At 38.7% G+C, this 24,164-nt stretch overlaps 1 protein-coding gene across 1 annotated transcript in view; it reads right to left on the bottom strand.

Annotated features, from left to right (window-relative positions):
• Positions 1-21,940, bottom strand: part of BTC (betacellulin) — a 41,693-nt gene extending 19,753 nt beyond the window's left edge. Inside the window, exon 1 of the mRNA XM_081059915.1 lies at positions 21,466-21,940. Within this exon, the coding sequence (XP_080916041.1) occupies positions 21,466-21,529 (64 nt within the window). The 5' untranslated portion in view covers positions 21,530-21,940. The remainder of the gene's footprint in view (positions 1-21,465) is intronic.
• Positions 21,941-24,164: the final 2,224 nt, after the last annotated feature.

Below are 24,164 nucleotides of genomic sequence, written 5' to 3'. Positions count from 1 at the left end.
ACATATATACATGTATATAAAGATATATGTACATATATCTTTATATATCTCTATATAAAGATATATATGTATACACATATATATTATGAGTGTGTATATATATATATATATATATATATTCTATTCTAAGAAGTTGGAGAGGACAAAGGAAGACAGGGAGGAGAGATAAGATGGCTTGGGAGTTAGCTGGTCCTGAGATGACCAGTTTCTGCCACTTTGCAGCCATGTGGCTTGGCAAGTTTCATAACCTGTCAGTTTTATCTTTGGCAAAGTGGAGATAATTATTATATGTTCTTCAGGGTATTGTTGAGAGGATTTAACCAGGTAAGTATGCAAAGCACTTCACACAATGCTGGCATGTAATCTATGCTCAATTAAATTGCTCATTATTATGCAACTGGAAGGAATAGAAAAAATTGCCAACTGGTCATACTGACATTTACATATCTAGTCAATGGTTCAACTGCAGATGTTCTCCAATTCAATTCGGTTCAACAAATATCTGTGAGCATCCAGAAACACACAGGTAGATAGGAAATATTTTACCCCCAAATTGTCCAAAGTTACTAAGGCAGGTAATCAGCCAACCAATTAACCATAATATGAAATAATAGTATTATACCAGAGAACAATAGTATCTAGCAAGTTCAAAGGCCACAAGAGTTTTCAAAAAGAATCTTTCAAAAGAGAGATTCTTTTCCATGAATTGAATTAGAAAAGCTTGCTTGTTTATTTATTTATTTTTTAATGGTGATAACTAGCATGGGAAACTGAAGGTAATGCATTGGTGATGGGGAAATTTGTACTACTTTTTGGAGGACAATTTAGCATTGTATGTGCTATGAACAAAAATGCTAAAAAATGTACAAATGTTTAAACCCAGTAATTTCATATCTAGTAATTTTGCCTAAGCAAATACATCAAGATGCATAAAAAGATTTAGCCAGAAAAATTCTCCATATGACTTGGGTTGTAAAAAATAGAAATTACATAAATATCCAATAATGGGGAATTGATTTAATATATGGAACTGTTTTCATGTAATAAAATGTTACTCAGTCTTAAAAATAATTTTTAAATATTAATACATTGGCTATATTCCTAAGTAAGAGAAGCAGGCTATGGAATAGAAATATAGTGTGATCTGTGTGTATTTGTCTGTGTGTGTGTGTGATAAGTGTACAAAAAATATATAGATAGTGAAAAAGGTAGGTAAGTAAGTAGAGTGTTGCTTACACTGGTTAGAAGAAGACTTCCCGTAGTATTCCTTATTTGCACTTTCTATTTTGCCACTAGCGTGTTTTGTTTTTTCCAATAAGAAAAAAAATGACTCAAATTTTTTTAAAAGTGCAATTTGGTCACCAAATGTCTAGATTTTTTTATATCTTTTATCCCAACACCTAGCCCCCTCCTTTCACACTTAGAGCAAACCAGAAACAATCATTGTGTTGTGCTCCTCAAGCACAAGACTTTTATATTACTCATCTTTGTAATCATGGTATCTAACATAGAACACAACGGATATTAGATAAATGTTGAAAGAATGAATAAATTAATCTATAAACAAATCAAGCTTCAAATTTAAAACTCCCAAAATCAATATTTAGTGGAGAATTTTAATCAATTTATCATAAAACAGGTTTAATTCATTTTTAAAATCCCTTACATGGGTTTTCTTTACGGGGAGAATCAAAAAGCTTTAATTCTGGAGTTAATCTGTTCTAATGGTGGGAATTAAAACAACAACTCTAAATCTCACAGAGATTCAGTATCTGAAAACTGGTAATGACAATATCTCCTTTTCAAGTTATTGTAAAAACTAAATGAAGTAATATAAGAAAAGGCACATGGCTGGGTGCATAGTATACAACACTGAATCTACTCACCCTCTTCCCACTATCACTTCTAATTTAGCTCATCGTTTTCCACTTTCACCTAACAGAGGGAGTTCTGATTGCACTGAAACCCTCCCCTAGGCTTCCAAACATTCTGGCAGGCTGAGGCCTGTGCCCAGCCTCCCTTCTGCTCAGGCTCACTCCACATGCTGGTATCATCTGGTGAAGGGATGCAGCCAGGAAGAGCCTCTGAAGAGGGCCTCTGGAGAGAAGGCATCCAAGGGTAAACCAGACCCCACCTACAGGGCACTGGGGCAGCGGGCACTTTCTCCTCCCACCCAACTATCTTCATGTCATAAGCTGGTGGCCATAAACCAAATCCAGCCTGAAGAACCATTTTCTCAGTCTGCATAGTTTTCAAAAACTAAATCAGGACAGTCCATATTAAACGTAGATTTTTCTGTTTCCATTGAAAAAGCAGAAAGTCTGGCAACATAGGTCTGAAACGCCTCCATGGCAACAACTGGCTGGAGCTAACTAGCAGGTGATGCCTTTAAATGCTCCAGACCCCATCAGGCTTGCTGCACTCATTTATTTTAACTGCCCAGACCCTGACAGGCATTTTGTTTTGTAACCTGTATGAAGTGACTCAGAAATCAGAGAAATGCTCACAAAACCATCTACTCAATACACAGGGCTGCTTCAAACAGAAAGGGCACTCCTGTCCTATCCACCATTCAACAAATATTTATTAAGCAGTATGTGTCTGCTGCTGGTGCAAGACACTGATGGTTCAAAGATAACATATATATTCACTGAACTCAAGGAGCTCATGTTCTGGTAATGAAGATAGACACGCAAATCTTCAAGGTACAGTGTAATAAGCACAACAGAGGTAGTAACATGGGATAGAGAATCAGCTCAGCCCAGCAGCAAAGACTTCATGGAAGATGGTAAGGTTTTAATGAGGAATAAATGGTTATTTTAAAGTACCAATTAACAATTTCTAGAAAATTAAAATGGTGTAAGCAAGATAACATAATCATAGTTTATTATTTGTTTCAGCAGTGGACAATATTTACATGGTAATAATAATGTAAATACTGATATTTTAACAAAAAATTGTCGTAAAACCAGAGCCAGTAATTAGCCCACATACACCATGTGGGAAAACTGGTTGTGATTAATCAATATCTGTTCTGTGCTGGTGAAATGTTCTGAGTATCACCTCCATAGTGATTATACTGGAATTATGAGAGAAGAGAAACTTACTAGGTAAAGCCTAAACTTGACAAGTCAAGAAATAGTGTTACAAGCAAATTATTTTGCAAGACAGAGGTGAATGCAGAAGAAACACCTAAAAGAATCAAAAGTGGCTGCTTCTAGGAGATACAATGGCAGGATGGCACGGAGTGGTGATCTGCTATTTGTTGTTATAAACCGTTCAGTACTATATGATTTTTAAAAATCCATACACATTACTAAAAATAAAATTAATTTTTAAGAAAAGGAAAAATAAAGTTATAATTAATCAGAGCATGCTAAACAAAAAGGACAGCTTGTAAAAAGACATGCCATGACTAATACAACTTGTCTAGCTTGTCTGGAGGGTGGGTGGGGATTGTGATGGAAGAGGAAGCTGGAGAGTAAGTAAGGAACAAATGTCCTAAGAGCCGTGTTAATTGGTTTGAATTCTGTTGTACAGGTAAAATGGGGTCATTGAAAAGTTTTAAGTGAGAAAAAAAGATAATTACATATATATATATTGAAAAGATTAGTTTAATACCAATATAGGTGATTCAGACACACCTAAACCAAGGTGGTGACACTGGATATGCAAAAAAGGAATAACTACAAAAGATATTTACAATGTAAAATATGAAAGATTCAGTGACTGGTAGGATAGGGGAATAGGGTGGGAAGTGAGGAAAAAGGAATCTTAGGAGGACTCCAGAGTTTGTGGCTTGAGTGACTTGCTGCGTTGTGGTACCAATCACAGATACTAGGTATACAAACAGACAAGTCGAGGATTGCTACAGACTGAATTTGTTTTGTCGAGGCCTAAATCCCAACGTGATGATGTTAGGAAGTGGAGCCTTTGGGAGGTCACTTGGTCAGGAGCATAGAGCCTTCGTGAATGTAATCAGGGCTCTCATAAGAGACCCTGGAGAATTCCTGTACCTTCCGCCATGTGAGCACACAGAGAGATGGCTGTCTATGAACTGAGAAGCAAGCTCTCACCAGATAATCTGCCGGCGCCTTCATTTTGGACTTCCCAAACTCCAGAACCATGAGAAATGAATGTTTGTTGTTTACAAGCCACCCAGTCTATGGTATTTTGTTATAGCAGCCCAAAGTGGTTAAGACAGGCATAGAGAGAGAAATTCAATTTTGAACATTATGAGATTTGAAATGGATTGTGGCTTATCTAGGAGATAACATGGATATTAGGTCTGGAACTCGAGAGGGAAGCCAGAGCTACAGGTTCTATATTTGGGAGTCATGGCAAATAAACTCATATTTCATGCTATGGAAGTGGATTTCTTAGAAAGTGCCATGTGAAAAGAGAAAGCTGGTTAAAGACAGAATCCTGAAGAATACCAATAAGACAGAGTAGCAGGAAGAGAAATGTCCTCAAGTGACTGAGAAGGTGCAGCCACAGAGGTAAGGAAAGAGTTTTTCTGGAAGAATTTGATCAACAGTATAAAAAAAAAAATGATGGAGAACTCAAGATAAGGATAGAAACACACACACTGGAAAGCGGAAAGCGCTGGTAATATTAGTGGCATGGAGTACGTAAATTATTGCAGATTACTTTTCAAAGATGTTGAACTGAGAAAAAGAGGGATAAGATTAGTCAATATGAACAAAAAAAGAGAAAGTTGCTTTGTTTTGTTTTAAATGTGAGAGAAAATTGACAGGAAGAAGCCAAAGGTATTGCAGAGAGGCAAAGGATGAATACCAATAGAGGCAGAAAAAGTTGCAAAGTTTAGTGCGAAAGGCAGGGCCTCTTCTACAATTACAGTAGTCCCCACTTATCTGTGGGAAATAAGTTCCAGGACTCCCTGGGGATGCCTGAAACCACAGATAGTCCCGCCCCCTACATACTGTGCTTGTTACTGTACATACATAACTATAATAAAGCTTAATTTATAAATTAGGCACAGTAAGAGATTAATAACAGGAACTAATACAATAGAACAATTATAACAATATACTGTAATAAAAGTTACGTGAATGTGGCATTATTAAGTAAAATAAGGGTTGCTTGAACACAAGCACTACAATACTGTGACAGTTGTTCTGATAACCAAGATGGCTACTGTGTGACTAAAGGGCAGGGAACTTATACAGCGTGGACACACTGGACAAAAAGATAATTCACTTCCCTGAAGCAGGATGATGCGAGATGTCATTATGCTACTCAGGATGTTGCACAATTTAAAATTTATGAATTGTTTCTTTCTGGAATTGTCCATTTAATATTTTCAGATTATGGTTGACTGTAGGAAACTGGAACCACAGAAAATGAAACTATAGATAAGGGGGACTACTGTATAATCCTTTGCAGTCAAAGTTAGCAATTCTGGCAAATATAACTTTGTTTTAAATGAATGAAAAGTCTTTAGAAAATAAGAGCTTAAAGGTATTTTATATTCTATACATCTCACCTCATTGTTCAAGGAAATTCAGGTTCTGGTTTAATGAATGGGAAACACCCAGCGGGTTTCTCAATTTTATACTATCGATATTTTGTGCTGGCTAATACTTTGTTGTGGGAGGCTGTACATCAAAGGATAACTAGTAGTATCCCTGGTTTTTACCCTCTAAATGCCAGTAGTATCCCACCACCACCCTCTCCCTCTATTCCTGAGTTGTCATGCTCAAAAAATATCTCTAGACATTGCCAAATGTCTCCAAGGAGAAAATTTTTTCTGGTTGAAAACCAATGTAATTCTCTCCAACCTGTTTTAATATTTTTTAATCCAATATATAGCTTTCATTTTGAATGTGTTATTTTCATCTAAATCAATTGCAAAGCCTCAAAGGTTCAAATTTTGACTTCTTAAAAAAATTTCTTAGGGCAAGTACCATTACATTGTGGAAAAATCACCAGACTCAGTCATTAATTCACTATGTGACCTTGAGTTAATTAACAAACCATCCTGACCTTTTCCTCAAGAAAAGTTAGGATGATAGGTTCCCTGTCCATCCCATAATTGTTCATGAAAAGCAAATGAAAAAATGTAGTACAAATTTAAAAAATACACTTTTATAATAATAATAATTATTGTTATTATTTGACTTAAACAACAGAAATTTATTTCTCACAGTTCTGGAGCCTGGAAGTCTGAGATTAGGGTGCCAGCATGGCCTGGTTTAGTTGAGGGCCCACTTCTGGCGTGTGGACTGTCATGTTCTTTCGTATCCTCACATTGCAGAAAGGCAATAATCATTATCTTCATCAGAGAAAGTATGGATTGTATTTTAGAGAAAAATAAAAGAAAATATGGCACTGAGATGTGGAAAACAAAACCCTTCTTCAAATGCCTAGAAATGTGGGGAAATATATAGAAAACCTTCCTATATGACTGTGCACATGAAATAAAGGGAAACTCACATAACATAAATAAACTCACATAACAAATGAATCAGCAGTGGCTGATGGGTGAGGGAATCACGTCTATCTTTATGGAACTATCTCAGACTAAGTTGCATTAATCATGACAAGGAACTCCTACAACCCTATGTACCAATTACAGGGCAATCTAATCACTGATACCATTTCTCTCTCTCTCTCTCTCTCTCCATGCACCTTTCTCCATTCTCTTCCTTTCTTTTACCCTCTTTTTCTCATTATTCTTCTGTTTCCCTTCCTTTGTTTCACCTCCTCTTCTTTCTCTTCCATCATCTCTTCTTCCTCCTTAGTCCTTCTCTTTTTTTCTCCTTCAACTATTTACTGAGTGCCTACCATAGGCCAGATATTTACAATCTAGTGTCATGGAGATAGATAGGTAGGTAGGTTGATAGATAAATAAATATAGAAAGATAGATAGATAGATAGATAGATAGATAGATAGATAGATAGATAATGTGTGTATTTTCCAGAAGAAATAATTTTATCTTAATCCCGCCTCCTTCAAAAAAAAAAGAAATCTGTCAAAAGATGGTCAGAAACCATGGTGAACATGCAAAATTTGTTTATAAAATGTGTTTTATCTAATTCAAATAGTGTAGGTTTCTATTGTCCTCATCACTTCACATCTCCAAGTGATAAGTAGGGTCTGGGTGACTAATGTTAATGTATCTCAAATTAATCTACACTCTTCTTAGGGAACTTCTGGTGACAATAAAAGAGTAATATCTATTGAGCACCTAAAACTGAGCACTGTGCTAGATACTAGAATACAAAGATGTATGTTCATTTCTACACAAGCTCTTTGAGACTCAGAGGGGACAAATAAAAACAAAGCATGACAGAAGAATAGAGAAGAGAGCGCCTATCTTTGACTAAAGGGCTTTAACTGGTCCCACGTATCACCTAGAGGACAAAGATCACGGTGTCACGTATGACCCCACAAGATAGTTGTAAAACATTGACTTCCTTAAAATATTTCCCCAGTAGCCAGCTTATTTAGTGCTAATTTGCCACAGTCTTTCTGCAGTTTGGAAATAAATATAATAATTAGTACAAATTTATATTTATTTACAAATATTCTAAGTAGTACCAATTTACTACTAGGACCATGTAATGGGTTGAATTGTGTCACTGTACCCCCCCCACACACACACACCCAAATTCATATGTTGAAGTCCTAACCCTTACTGTCTCAGAAAATGGCCTTATGTGGTATAGGGTTATCGCAAATGTAATTATAATGATGAGATTTTTATTCAAAAGGGTCACGACTCATATATTTCAGAATTAGTAAGAACCTTAAAGGTATTAAACTTTCTTACCCACCAACTCTCAACTCCCCAAAATCATCACTTGGGAGAATTTATCAATCCATCTTTAAAATTTCAGTAGAGAGACTTCATTGTGTTTTAAGGCATCCAGTTTCTGTGAGACCATTCTTTCAATCACAGTCATTTGTTCAGTCCAAAAATTATTAAGCATCTATTTCTAAAGCTCCGCAAATGCTTCTTGTTGTTGAGCTGGTTTTTGCCTTTCTGAAATTTTACTCTGCTCATTAGAATCACCTAGAATAAGTTTAATATCTCTTTTGCATGACAGATTTTATTTGAAGCCAGCCATCAAGTTTTATTGAAAGAAACTATCTTCTTCAGTCTAAACATCCTGGTTCCTTCAACTATATTTTACTTGACATCCTCAAGACCCTCATAAGCATTGTCATTGTCCCCTATGTGCAAAGTCAAAATAAAGTGCCATTTCACATGGCCTGGCAAAGACAGAATACAGCGGGACTCTTAGCCTCCACAGTGTGGATACCATACGAGGTCTGACAATTATGTTTGCAAACTTATCCTAGAAAAAGTACTACATACCTCATTGCTGAATATCACTATGGTCACCTTCAAAGTACTCCTCTTGGAAAGCTATGCCAGCACCTAGTTCATCCTTCAAAGCAATTTTGGAACTCTTTTTCTGGAATGGCAATCAGAGCTGTCATTTTATTACCCTTGATGTCCTGAATGTCATCAAAATGTCTTCCTTTCAATATTTCCTTTGTCTTTGGGTAAAGAAAGAAGTCATTGGGGGCCAGATCAGGTGAGTAGGGAGAGTGTTCCAATACAATTATTTGTTTACTGGCTAAAAACTCCCTGACAGACAGTGCCAAGTGAGCTGGTGCATTGTTGTGATGCAAGAGCCATGAATTTTTGGCAAAAAGTTCAGGTCGTCTAACTTTTTCACACAGCCTTTTCAGCACTTCCAAATAGTAAACTTGGTTAACCATTTATCTATTTGGTACAAATTCATAATGAATAATCCCTCTGATAACAAAAAAGTTTAGCAACATCATTGCAACAAGTTCACGAACTTAATTATCAGAACTTGTATTTCTGGTAATGCAGCCATATAGTATATCAGCTTTTTTCAGTTGTCCCATTAAATACTGGGGTTTTATTCTGCTTATAATAAAATAAAGTTCCTAAATCCTATGTACTACTGAGAAGCAATGTATTGATGGGTTTATTTCTTATTTTTTGTCATTCTGTTTTGCTTCATTTCTATTTTTTACCTAAAAAAAGAGATTTTACATTTGGCCCTTTTAAATGTTATTATGTTAGATTTCACCTATCATTCAAATATTTCACAATTTTTCTATTTCTTATCCTTTCATTCAACCACACTTCCCTGCTTCACGTGACCTGAAGAATTTCTCAGATGCATTAAAGCAATAAACACAAAATAAAACAAAATAATGTTAGATTAGCGGTATTTGCTAAGTGATTGAAAATTGAGTCCGTATTTCCAGGGCTAGTTTCTAAAAATCAACTTCACACACATAAAATTAAAGACAAAAAGGAAAAAGAGCTAATTTCTGCTTTAGTAAGTCACAGCTCCATTTACTTTTATACACGCTGAGATTTCCAAATTAAAAATTACTGAATGTATTAAAAGTATTCTCCCTGTCAGCTATCATGGGGAATGAGATCATTAGGAACAATACAAGCATTGAAAGAAACACATGACAAGGAGCATGACCCACTGTCTCAAAGTTACTGCTAATGCTGAGCTAAGTCATACACCAGCTGAGTCAACTATTTAAAAAAATCAAATGTGACCAACCTAAACAGTTATGTACGTTGTACTTGCCTCATCTCTGAGTCGAATTTTCCATTTTTAGAGCCAACTGCATTTTATATTTTCAAAATTAATATAACATTATCACAAAATGTCCATTCATCTATATTCTGATGATGTAGGATATCTTTTTAGATATCCTAACATCTACTTGTGTCTACTGAACTCAGTGATTTCTTATGATATCTTATCAATCTTATTTTAGGATCTGAACCTCACTTCATCTCCCATTAAAAAATCCAACTGTAAATCAAAGGAGAATTTATTAGTCTATGAATATAAGCAGAAATTGGAAGAGTATTTCATGATCAAATCCTTGAAATTTCATTTATTTTAGAGGGAAGCAGTATAGGTTAATGGGTAAAGGATAGGTTTGGAGACAAATGGAGCTGGATTTGAATCCTGGAAGTACCTTTTAATCACTAGCTTTGTGATTATGATTAAATTACTCAACATTGAACTGCAGGGTCCTCATCCATGAACTTAGGCCCATAAAATGTAACTGACATGCTAAAGATTTAGCTTTGTGTTTAAGAAATGAAAAAAGTGAGATATGAATTATTAACCTGGGTAATGCCTTGCACAGGGTAAGTCACTCAACAAAATAGCAGGTATAAGAGGCCTGAAGTAAAACAAGAATTCTAATTACTCTGGTAGAATAGATTATCACTCTCTTAAATAGATATTGATAAATTTCTACATTTATGGTGTGATTTGACTTGTGTATAAAATATGTTTATGAAACAAATATAAAACAAATACACACAATACACACATACACACATATATACACACACACAGTGCATACTACACACCTCTGCAAGTGTGCTTATGTATATGTACTTAGTGAGGCAAAACTGTATGTTGGTCTTTCCACATGCTGTTTCTTTTCAATGTTTTTAAAAGAGTTTTGAAATGAATGTGCCTCAACTAATTAACAGAAATATGGCATTATCTACATGTATGGTTCTTTGTATTCTCAGTCCAGTTCTGCCAGTGACTCAGCGTATTGTTATGTCAAACTGGATTACTGATTCACTTGGTTGGTTAAATGATTCAGTGACGCCAATCTAGCAGATAAAGTCATATCTCACATGTACTAGTATTTTGAAAACAAAGTAGATTATAAATCATCTCTAATTTTGGAAAAATAGAGTTAATGAAGTTTTAAAAGTTTAAATCAACATTCAGAGTAAAAAACTATTAGCATTTGGGAGCAATTTTCCTCTTGTATCTTTACTGTCAAGAATAAAATCAGAACCTTGAATATACATCCTATACACAGAGCATTTTCCAAGTCCAAAAAGAGATGACATCTAATATGGAGTTGAAAAAATATTAGGGAGTGGAAATGATGTTTAACATTGGGCTTGTAGTTGGCTGAGACAAAAACTGTGAAATAAGGTGAAGTTTGACATTGGTGTTCTTCTCCATCCTTTTTTGTTGACTCTTTTTGTATTTGTTGTTATTGTTGTTGTTGTCTTTCACCCTCCTATAAACTAGTATCCTCATACTACTTCAACATTCCCCCAGACAGAACATAATTCTTTAATATATTTCCCTTTCTAAATGTATTTGATTTTAAAGCAGATCTGCAAGGAGAGAAATTACTTAACTCAAAAGAAATATACTAGAAGCAAGTGTTCCAACCTGGGTCTTCTAGAAAGCAGAGCCCGAGATACAGATTAAGGGGTTATCACTTTATTTGAGAGGTATAAGCTCTGGGCCATGAGAAGAGAAAAAAAGAAAATGAAGAATAGAAAGAGGTACAGCAATGTCAAGTGTGTACCCATCATGCTGGGTGCAGCTCCAAAGAGAGCCACAGAGACACAGAAATTTGCTCAGATGACATGTTCCCTCATATGGGGCTATGTAAAGTGTTCAACAAGGAGCTGCATCTTGAATGAGTCCTTGGAAAAAGAATGAAGGAGGAATTTGTCCCAATCATTTTCATCATCCATTTTTGATTGGACAAAATACCCCCTACAGGGTGCTAACTCCCTCATTCTCTGGCCCTTTGGTGAGGGAGAGGCCAGAACTCGTGCCCTGCGACATGATCTTGTATCCAAGTCTATAAAGATGGGTGACCTGGTATGAGTGGGGAGATCAGCAAGAGACAAAGGAGGGAGTTTAAGGGGTTTTAAGGGGAGCACAATGTTTGCACCCCAATACAGAGGATTTGGGGCATCAGGACATGTCATGGAGATCCATGTTCCAGGACAAGGAGGGATTTTTCCAAGGTCTCTCAAATCACCTGGAGAACTGCCTGTTCTACAAAACTAAAAGACAGGCTTCAGGACCATAAGGGGAGACAGAGACAAGAGCAGAGAAACAAGAAGAGGGTCTTCACAAATAGATTATGTCCAGTCAAAATTAGGAAAGTAAAATATAATATAATATGAACTCCTTTCTCCACCAATGGAGTAGTATATTCCAAATGGCAGAAACAATAGCTTGCTATTTAAGAAAGGATAAGAATGATGGATAACACTTTTTCTTAGCTCATAAAAGTACTGCACAAATTTATTATTTTTAAAGCCTAAAGAAGGAAGCAATTTAACAACCTGTCACACATAAACTAACTCATATATCTGAAACCTGTCAACACCACAATACCTTTGCTAGTAAATCAACCTTTTTATTTTTCACTATGATTGTTATTTCATCTGTGACAACAATGGCTAAATTGAACGGGACCACATAATAACCTAGAGCTAGCTATTTAGAAATCATCAGTTGTCAAAACTTAACTTTTTGATTCCCATTCCCTTAAGATAAGACCAGATCAGACAGTCAGACATTGTAATACTTTAAATGAAAACCTTGAGGCTCACTGAATTTCCATAATAGTTCAAAGAGAGGAGGCAAAAGGAATCAAGAATAAGGAACAATTTCTTATCAGGGAGGATTACCTGAATGCAAAGTGAGGAGGAATGGTGGAGTTGGCCTCTGGATCTAGCGATAACACAGCCTTTGATCCATGTTTAGTCATCAAATTTTAATAATGGTAAAGAAAAGAACATAGCATTTTGGAGTAGCTGCTTACCAGACCTGAAAGAAACTCCAGAATTTAGGCCCTTACAGTAAGTCAGGGTAAGCCAACCCAACGTAACATTAACCCATCATTATCTTTATTGATAAAAACCATTTGCAGAGACAAGATATATAAACAAACAAACGAATAAATATCAGGCTGTATATGTTAAGTGCCAAGTATATAGGAAATAAATTCTACTGGAATCCCAACAAGAGGCAATGCGTTAAGCGAAGAGATCATTGGGAAAAGTTTCACAGAAGTTGGGAACTAAACAGGACCAAAGGCAGTCCCACAGAAGTGAGCTTGGTGTTTGGAAGACAGGGTAAAGCTGTCCAGCTACAGTGAAGAATTATACATAGAATTAAGAAACAAAGGCCTTCTTGATATGCACGGTATGACTGTGAAATAATTCAAATGATTCCCTTGTGTGACCTATGAAAATAAGACTCTTTAAGAAATAGCTGAAGCTTTGCAATTCCGTTCACCACATCCTGAAAGACAGAGACCCAATAAAGAATCTGACTAGTCTAGAAAACCACTCAGTAAATATTTAATAGTGGGAATGCTCTCATACAGAAATCAGTAAGAAAAAATGGGATGCTTTTCCTTTGTTATGCTTCTGCAAAAGCAAATGACAAGTGTAGTTTATTATTCTTATGTATAGTTTTATCTCACATCCAAATCAAATTTCCAGTCACTCTTTTGACCCTCTGTTACAGGATAATTGTCATTTATATAAAAATAGGGAATTTTCTCACAGATGTTTTCTGTCATAGGGTGGCAATGTTAGAAATGTGTCTTCTGAAATATTTGAAGATTTTTGTCAATATAATTTATCAATTATAGTTATGCTGGGATTTTTTTCTCTTCACAATTGGATGCCAACTGATAATTATTATCCTAAGTGATGGTAAAATATAAAGAATGCAGAGTCTTTAAGGCAAAATCTGAGCATGGGGCATAAGATTGGTACTATACTTCAGGATGAGAAGGCGTGGTCACTGAATCCAGTTTTGAGGGGAAAACCTTAAGTAATTTTCTTTTTCTTTTTTTTTTTTTTTTAATTCTTCACCATTGGTTTCCCAGGTCTCCAAGTGCCCTACCTCTTTTTTTTTATTCCCAGAGAAATCTACTGACAATTTCTTAGTTTGAAACTCCACCTAACAACCTCCAAAACTCGACCTACCTACCATTCTTAAAGTGTGGTAACATCATCCTGAGTTCTTAGATAAGAATGCTAGGTAGTCATTTGGTCCACCTTCTACCTCACCCAGGAATCATCTCTACACAACTTCCTGTAAGTGCCATCCAGACCACAAACATATCCACATCCCACGGCAGCAGATTCCATTTTTCAAAGTTCTACTTGGGAGAAAATTCCTCCTAAATTAAGGTAAGAGCTATCTTCCCGGAATTTATTAATTCAAGTTGGGCCCTCTGAAGTAAACAGAGGAAACCTTTGTTGAGACAACTTTTCAACTATTTGAAGTTGGCTCTCATAAACCAAAACTTTCGCTTTTCTATTCACCACTCCAACTCTTATCTTCCCAGTTGTGTGTGTGTGTGTGTGTGTGTGTGTGTGTGTGTGTGTGTGTGTTTGGTTTCTTTAGTTACCACCAATCTGTCTCGGTCTTTCAAGATCACCAATGATTTCCTCATAGTTCACTCGTCAGAGGCCTCTTCTTGCGCCTCAGTGTCCTCTGTCTCCATAGTAGTTGATACCGTTGACCTTCCCAACTCTTCCATCTACAATCTGCCAGAATTATTCTTCCATTTTCAGTCAACTCTGCTAGCTCTATTTCTGACTTCCTCACCATAAATGTGGGCACCATTAACACTACTTTAGTCCCTCTTTTTCCCCCCAATTTTTTATTGTAGTAAAATACACATAACAAAATTTACTAATTTAACCATTTTTAAATGCACAGTTCAGTGGTATTAAATACATTCACATTGTTGTACAACCATCACCACCATCCATTCCAGAACTATTTTCAGCTTGCAAACTGAATCTCCATACCCACTAAACAATATCTCCTCAATCCCTCCTCTCCTGGCCCCTGGCAACCTTCTTTCTATTTTCTGTCTCTATGATTTTGCTTCTGGATCCTTTTTTTATAATGTTATTCAATCTCACAAAATACTCATGGACTCAGTATTTGAACAAATATTTAATGAGGATATATCATGTGCTAGATCCCGAAATTATCATCAGCTAAATTATTCATTTATATTTGCAGCTCTGTTTTCTAAGTAGGTGATTGTCCAAACTGGCTAGTTATTAGAATCTCCCATAGAGCCTTTTTAAAAACTAATAACCTTTATTTTGTGATACAGGTTTTCCCCACTATCCAGAAGTAAAATATTCCTATGAAATCTTTCGTAAGCTGAAATGGCATAAAGTGAGAAGCAATTACCTTAGAACACGTCTTGCTAACAGAGGTGCAAAATAAATCGAGATAAAGCACGGATGCTCACAGAAACAGTTCAAAGTTATGGCAAGTTGATGCTGAGATGCTGCGTGTAGCTCCTGGGGAAGGAACCTGGTGGCACTCACTTCTCAGAGTGTGCATTGCTCTATAACAGCTGCTACAAAACAAACGTTATTTTCACCTTTTCCCTTTTTTTCACAAAAGCTCAAATCCTCTTCAGATTTCTTTTCACTTAGCGAAAACAGGTATTAGGTTGGTGCAAAAATAATTGCGGTTTTTGCAATTATTTTTAAACTTTTAAACTGCAGTTACTTTTGCACCAACCTAATACTAATGTAGAGCTTTCATAAAAGTGAAGTAGCATAAAGTGAACTTTTAAAAAGCGAGGGGTGCCTGTAGAGAAGAGTTGCGAAGTACAGAGCATTCCAATATACTCCTCACCGACTCCCATCTCCTCTAATGTTACCATCTTACATTATAGTGGTACATTTATCAAATCTAAGAATCCGCAGTGATGCATTACTATTGACTAAACTCAAGACTTGATTCTGATTTCCCAACTTTTCCATGAATGTCCTTTTTCTCTGTTAAGATTCTTAGTGTCCCCAGGTCTGTGACAGGTTCTCAGTCTTTCCTCCTTTTCTATGACTTCATTAACAAGTTTAATGAGTACTGGCCAGGCTTTTTGTAGAATGGCATTCAATTTTGAGTTTTTCTAATGTTTTTAAATGATTGGATTTTGGGTTTTTAGAATGAACTCTGGAGAGGAGAGTTCCTCTCGTCACATACAAGAGGTACACGATATCCACACGATATCATTGGTGATGTTAACCCTTAGCACCTGGGTAAGGTAGTGTTTGCCAGATTCTTACACTATAAAGGTACTATTTTTTTCCCCTTTTCATGCTCTGTTCTTTGGAAGCAAGTCACTACATCTAGCCTACATTCAAACGAGGCAAGGAATTAAGCTCCACCTCCTAGAGAGGCATTATCTACATATATTATTTGCCATTATTCTGTAAGGAAAGTTTTTTTCTTCTCTTGGAAAGTCTTTAAATAGTTAAATTCATAGGAACAGGTTAACCAGACTTTAATAGGTCTGGGGAGAGGCCCAATAACCTGTACTTTTTACATTCCTCGGGAGAGCAATCAGATTTGGGTTCTATTGCTGTAATTTGAAGTCAACTTCTATGTTTCCTAATGTTCATAGGACATTTGAATGTCTCCAAGACAGTTCACATACCCACAGAAAAAAAAAGCTCTCATTCACATGTGATACTATAAATTCCTTTTCTCTCACGGTTTATCAGTCTTGGAGACAGATTTACTTCTTCTTTCCCCTTCCTTTCTTACGCTGGACTTGTCATTATACCCTATAAATTCTTGCTTGGAAACATATATTGAATTTATTTCCTTCTCTTTGTTGCCTGGTTCAGACTTTCTGGGCTAGTTAACAGCAGCTTTCTCTTTACTTACCTGTTGTTATATTCACCTCTCTTTTTCTGATCCACTTTGCACAGTAAAACCAGTATTTAAACCACTGCATGATCTGTAATATTCCCACATTGAAAACTACCACAACAGCTACCCATTATCCATTAGTATTACACTCCCTAGAAAAGGCCCCCTGGCATGACATTATTAAGTAAGGCTAAATGAATTAATAAATCCATGATTTTGCAGAGGGAAAGGTTGTATTAGTAACTCAGGCTGTTATATAACCAATTTGGGTACTCTAAAATACCGGGAAGAAGGCTGAACACAAACATTGTTATACTTTTTGTCACTGTTTTGGAATTAATGCTTCTAGTCTATAGGTCAGGTAAATAATATACTACATAGCCTCAAAAAATGTAAAGAATGAATTTAAGTATTTCATGGCTATTTGATTTAGCCTTGCTGATAATCAAAGTAGGTTATTACCTAACTGATGTGAATTAAGATTAAATACCCCATCTCTCCTCAACCATCTAAAAAATTCTCTCATTTCTTTGAATTTGACAATTTGAAATTCATTTGAGCCACTGAGATCCCTATTTTAAAATACAAATATGCCTGGGAAAACTAGCAGTAATGAGCAGTAGAAAGCATACCCATTTTAATCAGATTGCTTTCCTCTTATTGTACTTTGGAGTCCTCCTGACCAACTGGACTACGAGTTCTTTGCGGACCCAGGGGTCTGTCAAAGCAGTTTTGGAAGTGTACCACGATCAGGGCTTATACCTAAACTGCATGCAGCCCGTATTCTGGCTTGTCCGGATCCTCCTGGGAAGACACTGATTCTAAAGGAGATGCTTACAAGCGTGGTTCATGGACCAGAGGGGTGACACGGTGTACAGCTTAGTGTCTGTCCCTCAGACCATCCCTGGCCCAGCCTCCCAGTGACATTCATGTCTATGTCCTGACATGAGCTGGCTACAATAAAAGGGCGGGGGAAAAACCAAGATTAGGTTTGCCCACTGGGCTCTCTGTGGACGTAAGGAGCACAGGAGGATTGGGGTGGGCAGTCCCACAGACACGATGTGGTGCCAGAGGCTTAGGCCCCTGGGATAGTCGTAAGTCCTCTCTGTCCTCTGCGTCTTCAATTTGGGCACAGACATTGGAAGGCTAAGCATCAGCAGGGCACCTTGAGTGGGCGCCACAAAGTTGTGCCTGCAGTATTGGGGTCTTCCAGAATTATTTGGGAATTTCCACACAACAAGTAGGAATGGAGCAGTAGCAAAAAGTAACAGTTGTTAGAATATGCAAGTATGGCCTGTGACACCTAAGGGTTTTGAACAGGAAAAAAATAACAACTCCCAAGGTTCTTCTGAGCCAAAATTACATCTGAAGAGGCAAATCTTTCAGAGTTTGGGGCTTCGGTTGCTTCATTTGTACAATGGGAATTTTACCTGCTGCCACCACCTGCTTTGAAATTTGAGAACTAGATATTACATCATGAATGAATTCATGTTTTCAAGCAGAACTTAAAACCAACTTACAAACATTGATGTTCTAGATTTTAATAAGGAAAACATATTTTTGACCTTAAAATTCACCCTTTTTTTTAAAGAAACATTTTCCCCCTTTTTTACTGGTTATAATTTTAGCTTTAGTGTTATATAGCAAGTGGATGAGAGGGAGAAACTAAAAAAAACCCAGAAAAACAGAATTACAGTGAATGATCCAATTTCTTTAAGATAAAAAAAAAAAAACAATTTGAAACAAAGTTATTTCACCTTTACGATATTTCTTAAAGTATCAAGCATCCATGAGTCTTTCTGTGATGAAAACGTTTGCATGAAGCGAAGATCCCATTACAAAGTAAATGGAAGCTAAACACTATTGTAAAAAGGTTTTCTCTTAAATTTCCCAATAGAAATGTTGGTTAAAGATCAGTAGAATGTCAAGTGGTAAGAACCTTAGTTTCATCTAAAGCAACCCCTTCATTTTACAAATAAGAGAAACAATGCCCAGAAAGCTATAATTTACATGTATATTAGGGTTCTGGAGTGCAGAGTCAGAACCAGGTCTCATGTCTGCTCAGTGCCGATTTTCAAGGCACTTTTCACTGTGACACACACACACACACACACACACACACACACACACGTGGATTACACAGCACATTGTTCACATTCCTTTCAAAAAACAAGTAAAATCACATGAGACTTAAATTAGGAACGAGAATTAAAAGTAAAGTGTGCATGGGAGAAAGAAGACCACTTGAAACAGTGATGCCAACAAACTACATTTTGGAAGGAGTGGAGCTTTTAGGGGATCTAAAAAGACTGGATTCAATTCCCTAAGCTAAACATTGAACAGGACAGTTGTACATTTAGGTTACCCTGAGTATATAATAGTACTAGATTTAGAGATTTTCTTTTTTTCATTCCTGCCTTTTGACAGGTTTTGAGAAAAACATAAAGCACTGTGTGATAGTAAAGGAGAAAGAATGTCCATCAACTTGGAATAATCATTCCTCCCGTAACATTTCTGCCGGCACATCACCCTAATCTTGGCCTGGACTAGCTCGTGCCTGGATCACACCTATGAGACAACCAGGTCCTCTGGCCCACAGCTGCCCACCCCTCCTCCTACACTGCACCTGCCACCCCCCACCAGATTTATCTCCTTAAATCTTTGTTTGCATCATATCAGTCCTGTATTCAAGAACTATGATGGTGTGTGTTTAACTGTTTATTGATACGTGTCCAAACATTTTAATGTGGTTTTTTTGGCTCTTCAGAATCTCTTTGCATCCCATAAATTCTACTTTCTGGCAGGCTGATTACCTGTCTCTCCAGTAAAGCAGTCTTATTTCCATCGCCAGCGCTTCACTAAATGCTTTCCCTCTTTTCTATCATTGATCTCTCTTCCCTATTATTTCAAATCCTACCCAAGCTTCAAGGCACCCACTCCCATCCTCCATGCAGCTGTTCCCAACTACTCCATCCCTCACTGTGGAAGCTTAGGTAGGAGGTAGCTCTCCCTTCCCTGGTTTCACGACTTTTCTCTAATTGTGTCATAGCTGTTAGTCTTGCATTCCCAAATTCAACATAGCATCTCAGGGCAGGAATCACGTCTTAGAAACTATGTCTTAGGAATTTCTTGAGCCCTCATCCCACTCCTACCCCCTGTACTCTAGTATCTTGCTGACTGTAGCAGATTCTCAGTAAATACGTACTTTGACTGTTGGACAGTCCAGACAAGGTGGAGGGAGAGAATGCCACTTTCATCCAGTACCGGCAAAGCATCAGTACTGTTTCTGGGCCTAATTCTTAGACACATTGCTCTTTATGCTCCACATCACTTCTTCCTCTGCAGGATTTGTTACGTCAGTCCCTTCTCTCTAACCGTGGTTCTAAGTCTCATCCACTTCCAACCAAGATCACGATACCATTTTAGCCACCTCTCTAACTCCAAGGACACAGCCAAATAAAAGTTTCCATTTAGAGTCCATTTATTTTACCTCCATAAGGGAAATCCCAGCCCTACCCAGGCTTTAAGCTGTAGACATTTCAGCTGTGAAGACTCTTCCTCCTCCCACATTAGTGCCTCAAGCCAGGCCCAGTTAAGACTACAAAATACTGCCAGTTTCCCTTCCCTTCCCCCCTCTACAAAATGACCATGATGCAGAGGGGGTACCTTGAAGTAGTAGGATTTTTCTGCTCCCTTACCACACTTACCACACCTTACCACACTGGAGGGCGAGGGGAGCCTTGCTTCCAGCTGCGTAAACCTTCCCCAGCACCCGAAGTTCCATCTCTCTCTCTGCCAGCGCCAACACCCAAGGTGATTAGGAGAGCCTCTAGTGGGTTCCAGTGTCCTGCTACTCCTCCCACCAGCCAGTCTCCCTTACACCAGGTGTCCACACCTAATGGTCCTTAACAAACCAGATTAAACCTTCAAAGAGAAGAAAAGCACCCCCCCAATTTCTCCTTAAAACAGGAAATAATATACAGATGCTGGTGAAAATAAAAACGGCGTTGCCAGTCTTATAAAAACATAACACATACAATTATATACAGTACATAATATTGATAATGATCAGTTACACCATATGGCCTAGGTGTGTAGTAGGCTCTACCATCTAGGTTTGTGTAAGCGCATCTATGATGTTGGCACAATGAGCAAGTCGCCTAAGGTGGCATTTCTCAGAACGCATTCCCTTGTTAAGTGGCACATGACTGTATTCCAAGTAAAGCATCTAAGTGTCTCATGGATAGTGCCCTAAGTGAAACATGTCATTTCCCTTTCCTTCCCTATCAGCGACAGGATACTCAGGTCTCAGAATTTGTCGTCTTTTCTCCAGCTCCTCCCAATTGCCCCAGCAAGAAATAGGTGTAATAATTCCTTCCCAGGCTGTGGCCAGCTCCTCTGTCTCTCCAGGGGTCATGCGCCTGCCTCTGGAACACACACACCAATCAAATTTCCCTCCACCTTGAGGGGTGCTTCCCGCTGGCATCTTAAGCCAAGGAGTTCCCTTTCCAATTCCTCCCGGGATACCCAGCTGGGTCCAGTCTCCCATGCTACTACTTCTTTGGTGGATTTCCCTCCTACGCACTCGCGGACACAGCGCCCCCACGGAGCCCCTAAGGCTTGGAAGGCCCCCCAGCCCAACGCACCCGGTCCTCCGTTCTGCGCCCATGTTTGCAGCACCAGTGGCGGGGTCCCCGGGATTCCTTCCGCCCTCGGGTCTCCCCACTCGCTCAGGGACAGCCCCAACAGGTGCCCAGTTGGCTGACCCTTAACCTGGCATTCTCCCAGTCGTCCAAGTTCTCCGACCCGCCCCAGTCAGCACCAGTGCGCCCTCAGGTCCAGATGCAAGAACAGATCAGGGTTCGCCTTCCTTGCGACTCCACCCCAGACTTTCCTCCTGGGTCTTCAGTGCCCAGCGCGGCCACTTACCCAGGGCGAAGGCCAAGAGCAATGGCTGGGAGCTAGCGCCGCTGCCCGGGGCGGTCCGTTCCATCAACCCCGCGCTGCGGGGCCAGGCAGCCCCTAGAAGAGTCTCCCTTCTCCTCCTGCGCCCCTTTTCCGGGCCTCGGGCGTCGGAGGGAGTGCCTGGAAACTAATCCTGCAGCCAGCAGGAAACGAAACTACTCCTCAGGCTGGAACCCCGACTACAGGGCAGGCAAACACCCAGGGCGGCGGCCGCCGGCTCCGTGAGTGTCGCTGGGCGGAGGAAACCTCCTATTTATTCTCGCTCTTTCTGCACACACCCCACCAGCGAGGCGCAGGACTCGGGGGTGGTAGTCTCCAGGTTGCTCCCACCCAAATTACCCCACAACCACAGCCAAGTGCATATTGGGGTTGCCCTAGGGCCGGCTCAGCCACTCCACCTGCTGGGTCGCACCTGACTGTTAGTGTCCCTCCGCCTTGGGGAGTAAACAGGTAGGAAGGGAAAAGGGAAGGAATGCACTAGAGAAGTGTCAGGTTTTCCCTACAGGGCCTGCAGGCAGCACGGGAAAAGGCCTGCTAAAACGCCAGGAACCCACAAGGAGAATCAGAGACCCAAAGGAGCCCTGGAATTCTAACTTCCCTTATTTCAGCCAATTGCTTGGAGGGAGGAGAGCGCGCATTCACTGTGGTTAACCTCAGGCATTTGACAATTTACAAGTCTTTCATTTACAGATACAATATGTTGGATGTATGGGAGTTTGGGCTCACTAAGAGCTACTTCAGAAATTTCATTTATATTTTTATTTATCCATTTACTCGTTTACTCATTGTTTTCAGTAAATAATTTAATTCTTTTACTCTATTAGATCTGTAAAAATAAGGAGACGGCTGTTTGCCTGTGGCTTGCCAAGTGCTGTCTCTACTTCATCACACCTCCTCTTTGATGGAGAGAGGGAATCTGATGGTTGTGCACCAAGCACTTTCTCGAGCACAATGACATCCTCATAACTTTCAAGGACAGAAAGCAGCATCCATTGTTACCATATGTGATTAATATATTTGTGATTGCCTCCAAAATAACTAAGGGGCATGGATGTTTTACAGCCTGATATATATTCCCTTTTCAAGATCAGTATGTAGAATCATGCATCCTCAGAAATAGTATTTCCATAGCATCCAAAAGTCCAATAAACATTCATTTACATATAAAAGGCAGTTCAGAATTCTGCCCCTTCCTCCCAATTATTTAAATTAAACAAATTATTATGCACTGTTCTTGCACACATGACATTTCATTTCAAAACCAATCCACATCACTTTAGTGCTCCAAGCAACTGATGTATACAGAGGAATAAAAATCAGCTGTTAATTTTCAGAATCCCATGCTAGCCCCCACATGACAGATAGAAGACTGGTATGGGGTTTAGAGAAAACCCAGGTTGTGGGATAGACCATTGCTGTACCCAGATGAAAAGGAGAGGAGCACAAGAAGCCAAGGGTTTGTCACCATCTCCCTCTCCCCCTTCCTCTTCCTTTCTGATCAGGGCCCTATGTTACAGCATCTTTCACTCTGAGATGACACCCTAGCCAACAGCAGTCCTGATATCCCTAACGGAATATTACTATTTTATGTTTCTTTTCCATTGATACTGATAAGAAATAAAGCACACCTAAGCAAAACATATTAAATCTTTGTCTAGTTTTGTGAAGTGCCAGGATTTGGTGGAAGTATTCATTATTCATGCCATTCAAATGTTAAATTAACTTTGTCAGGCCACTAGAGTAAGAAATAGTATAGCTTAATATGCTAAATAGGCCAGATAATTAATAGTCTCCCTAAGGGCTTTATTTACTACCAAAAATAAAATAAGTACTCTGGAGACTATGCCTTCCAAATTTCCTGACCCTTGGAGGTCCAATCTCTTCAAGGTCAAGCAACTTCCTTCCTCCCTTCCTCCCTCCCTCCCTGCCTCCCTCCCTCCTTCTTTCCTTCCTCTACTTCTTTCTCTTCCTCCTCCTCTCCCTCCTCTCTCTCTCTCAATTCATTCACTGTGGGGGAAGGTAAATCTGGGATTCAGCCACGAACTTTGGAAGAGCAGAAGGTAAAAATTGACCTTCCCGGGGCCTCATTCACATAATGAGGTGTGTCTCAATGTTTTACGTTGTTAAGTAGAACTGTTGTAAGTTGAACTGTTGCTAAGAGAAGAATGGGTCAAAGCTAAACTGGAGTCACACAGGAGAACTTGTATGCCCACTATACTCAACTTAGGGATTGCTAGAATGGTGTCTTGCTTGTGCCAACTTTAGGCAGGTAAAACCAGCCCTCCCAAATCTGGTATGAAGCTTAAATGAATTCCTTTGGAGGGCCTGTAAGCATCCGTCTGTTTTCTTCCTACACAGGGCAGTCTTCAGGCAGGAACATTCTCACCCCTTCCTCTGTGCAGTATAAGCTTGTGGTTATTTGTGGGGCACAACATGTAAACAGACACACGTGTGGCGGTAGAAAGGAAATTTTTGGAATGTATTCATTCTAGGTAAGCCTGTATTCTTCAAATTATCACTTTAAGGTGTTCGGTAATATAGGAAGATTTCCTCATGGTCATTAACATTGTTTAATTCAATACGAGTGGGTGAATGAAAAGAAATATCAGTGATGAAGGACTTTTAGTCTCTAAGGAAAACCAGTGAAGAATCACTGCTCAAAA

The sequence above is a fragment of the Rhinolophus hipposideros genome (genome assembly GCF_964194185.1).
Source record: "Rhinolophus hipposideros genome assembly, chromosome: 1".
NCBI classification, from domain to species: domain Eukaryota; kingdom Metazoa; phylum Chordata; class Mammalia; order Chiroptera; family Rhinolophidae; genus Rhinolophus; species Rhinolophus hipposideros.
Note: the sequence above shows the minus strand (reverse complement) of the source record. Positions and strands in the feature narration are given on the sequence as shown.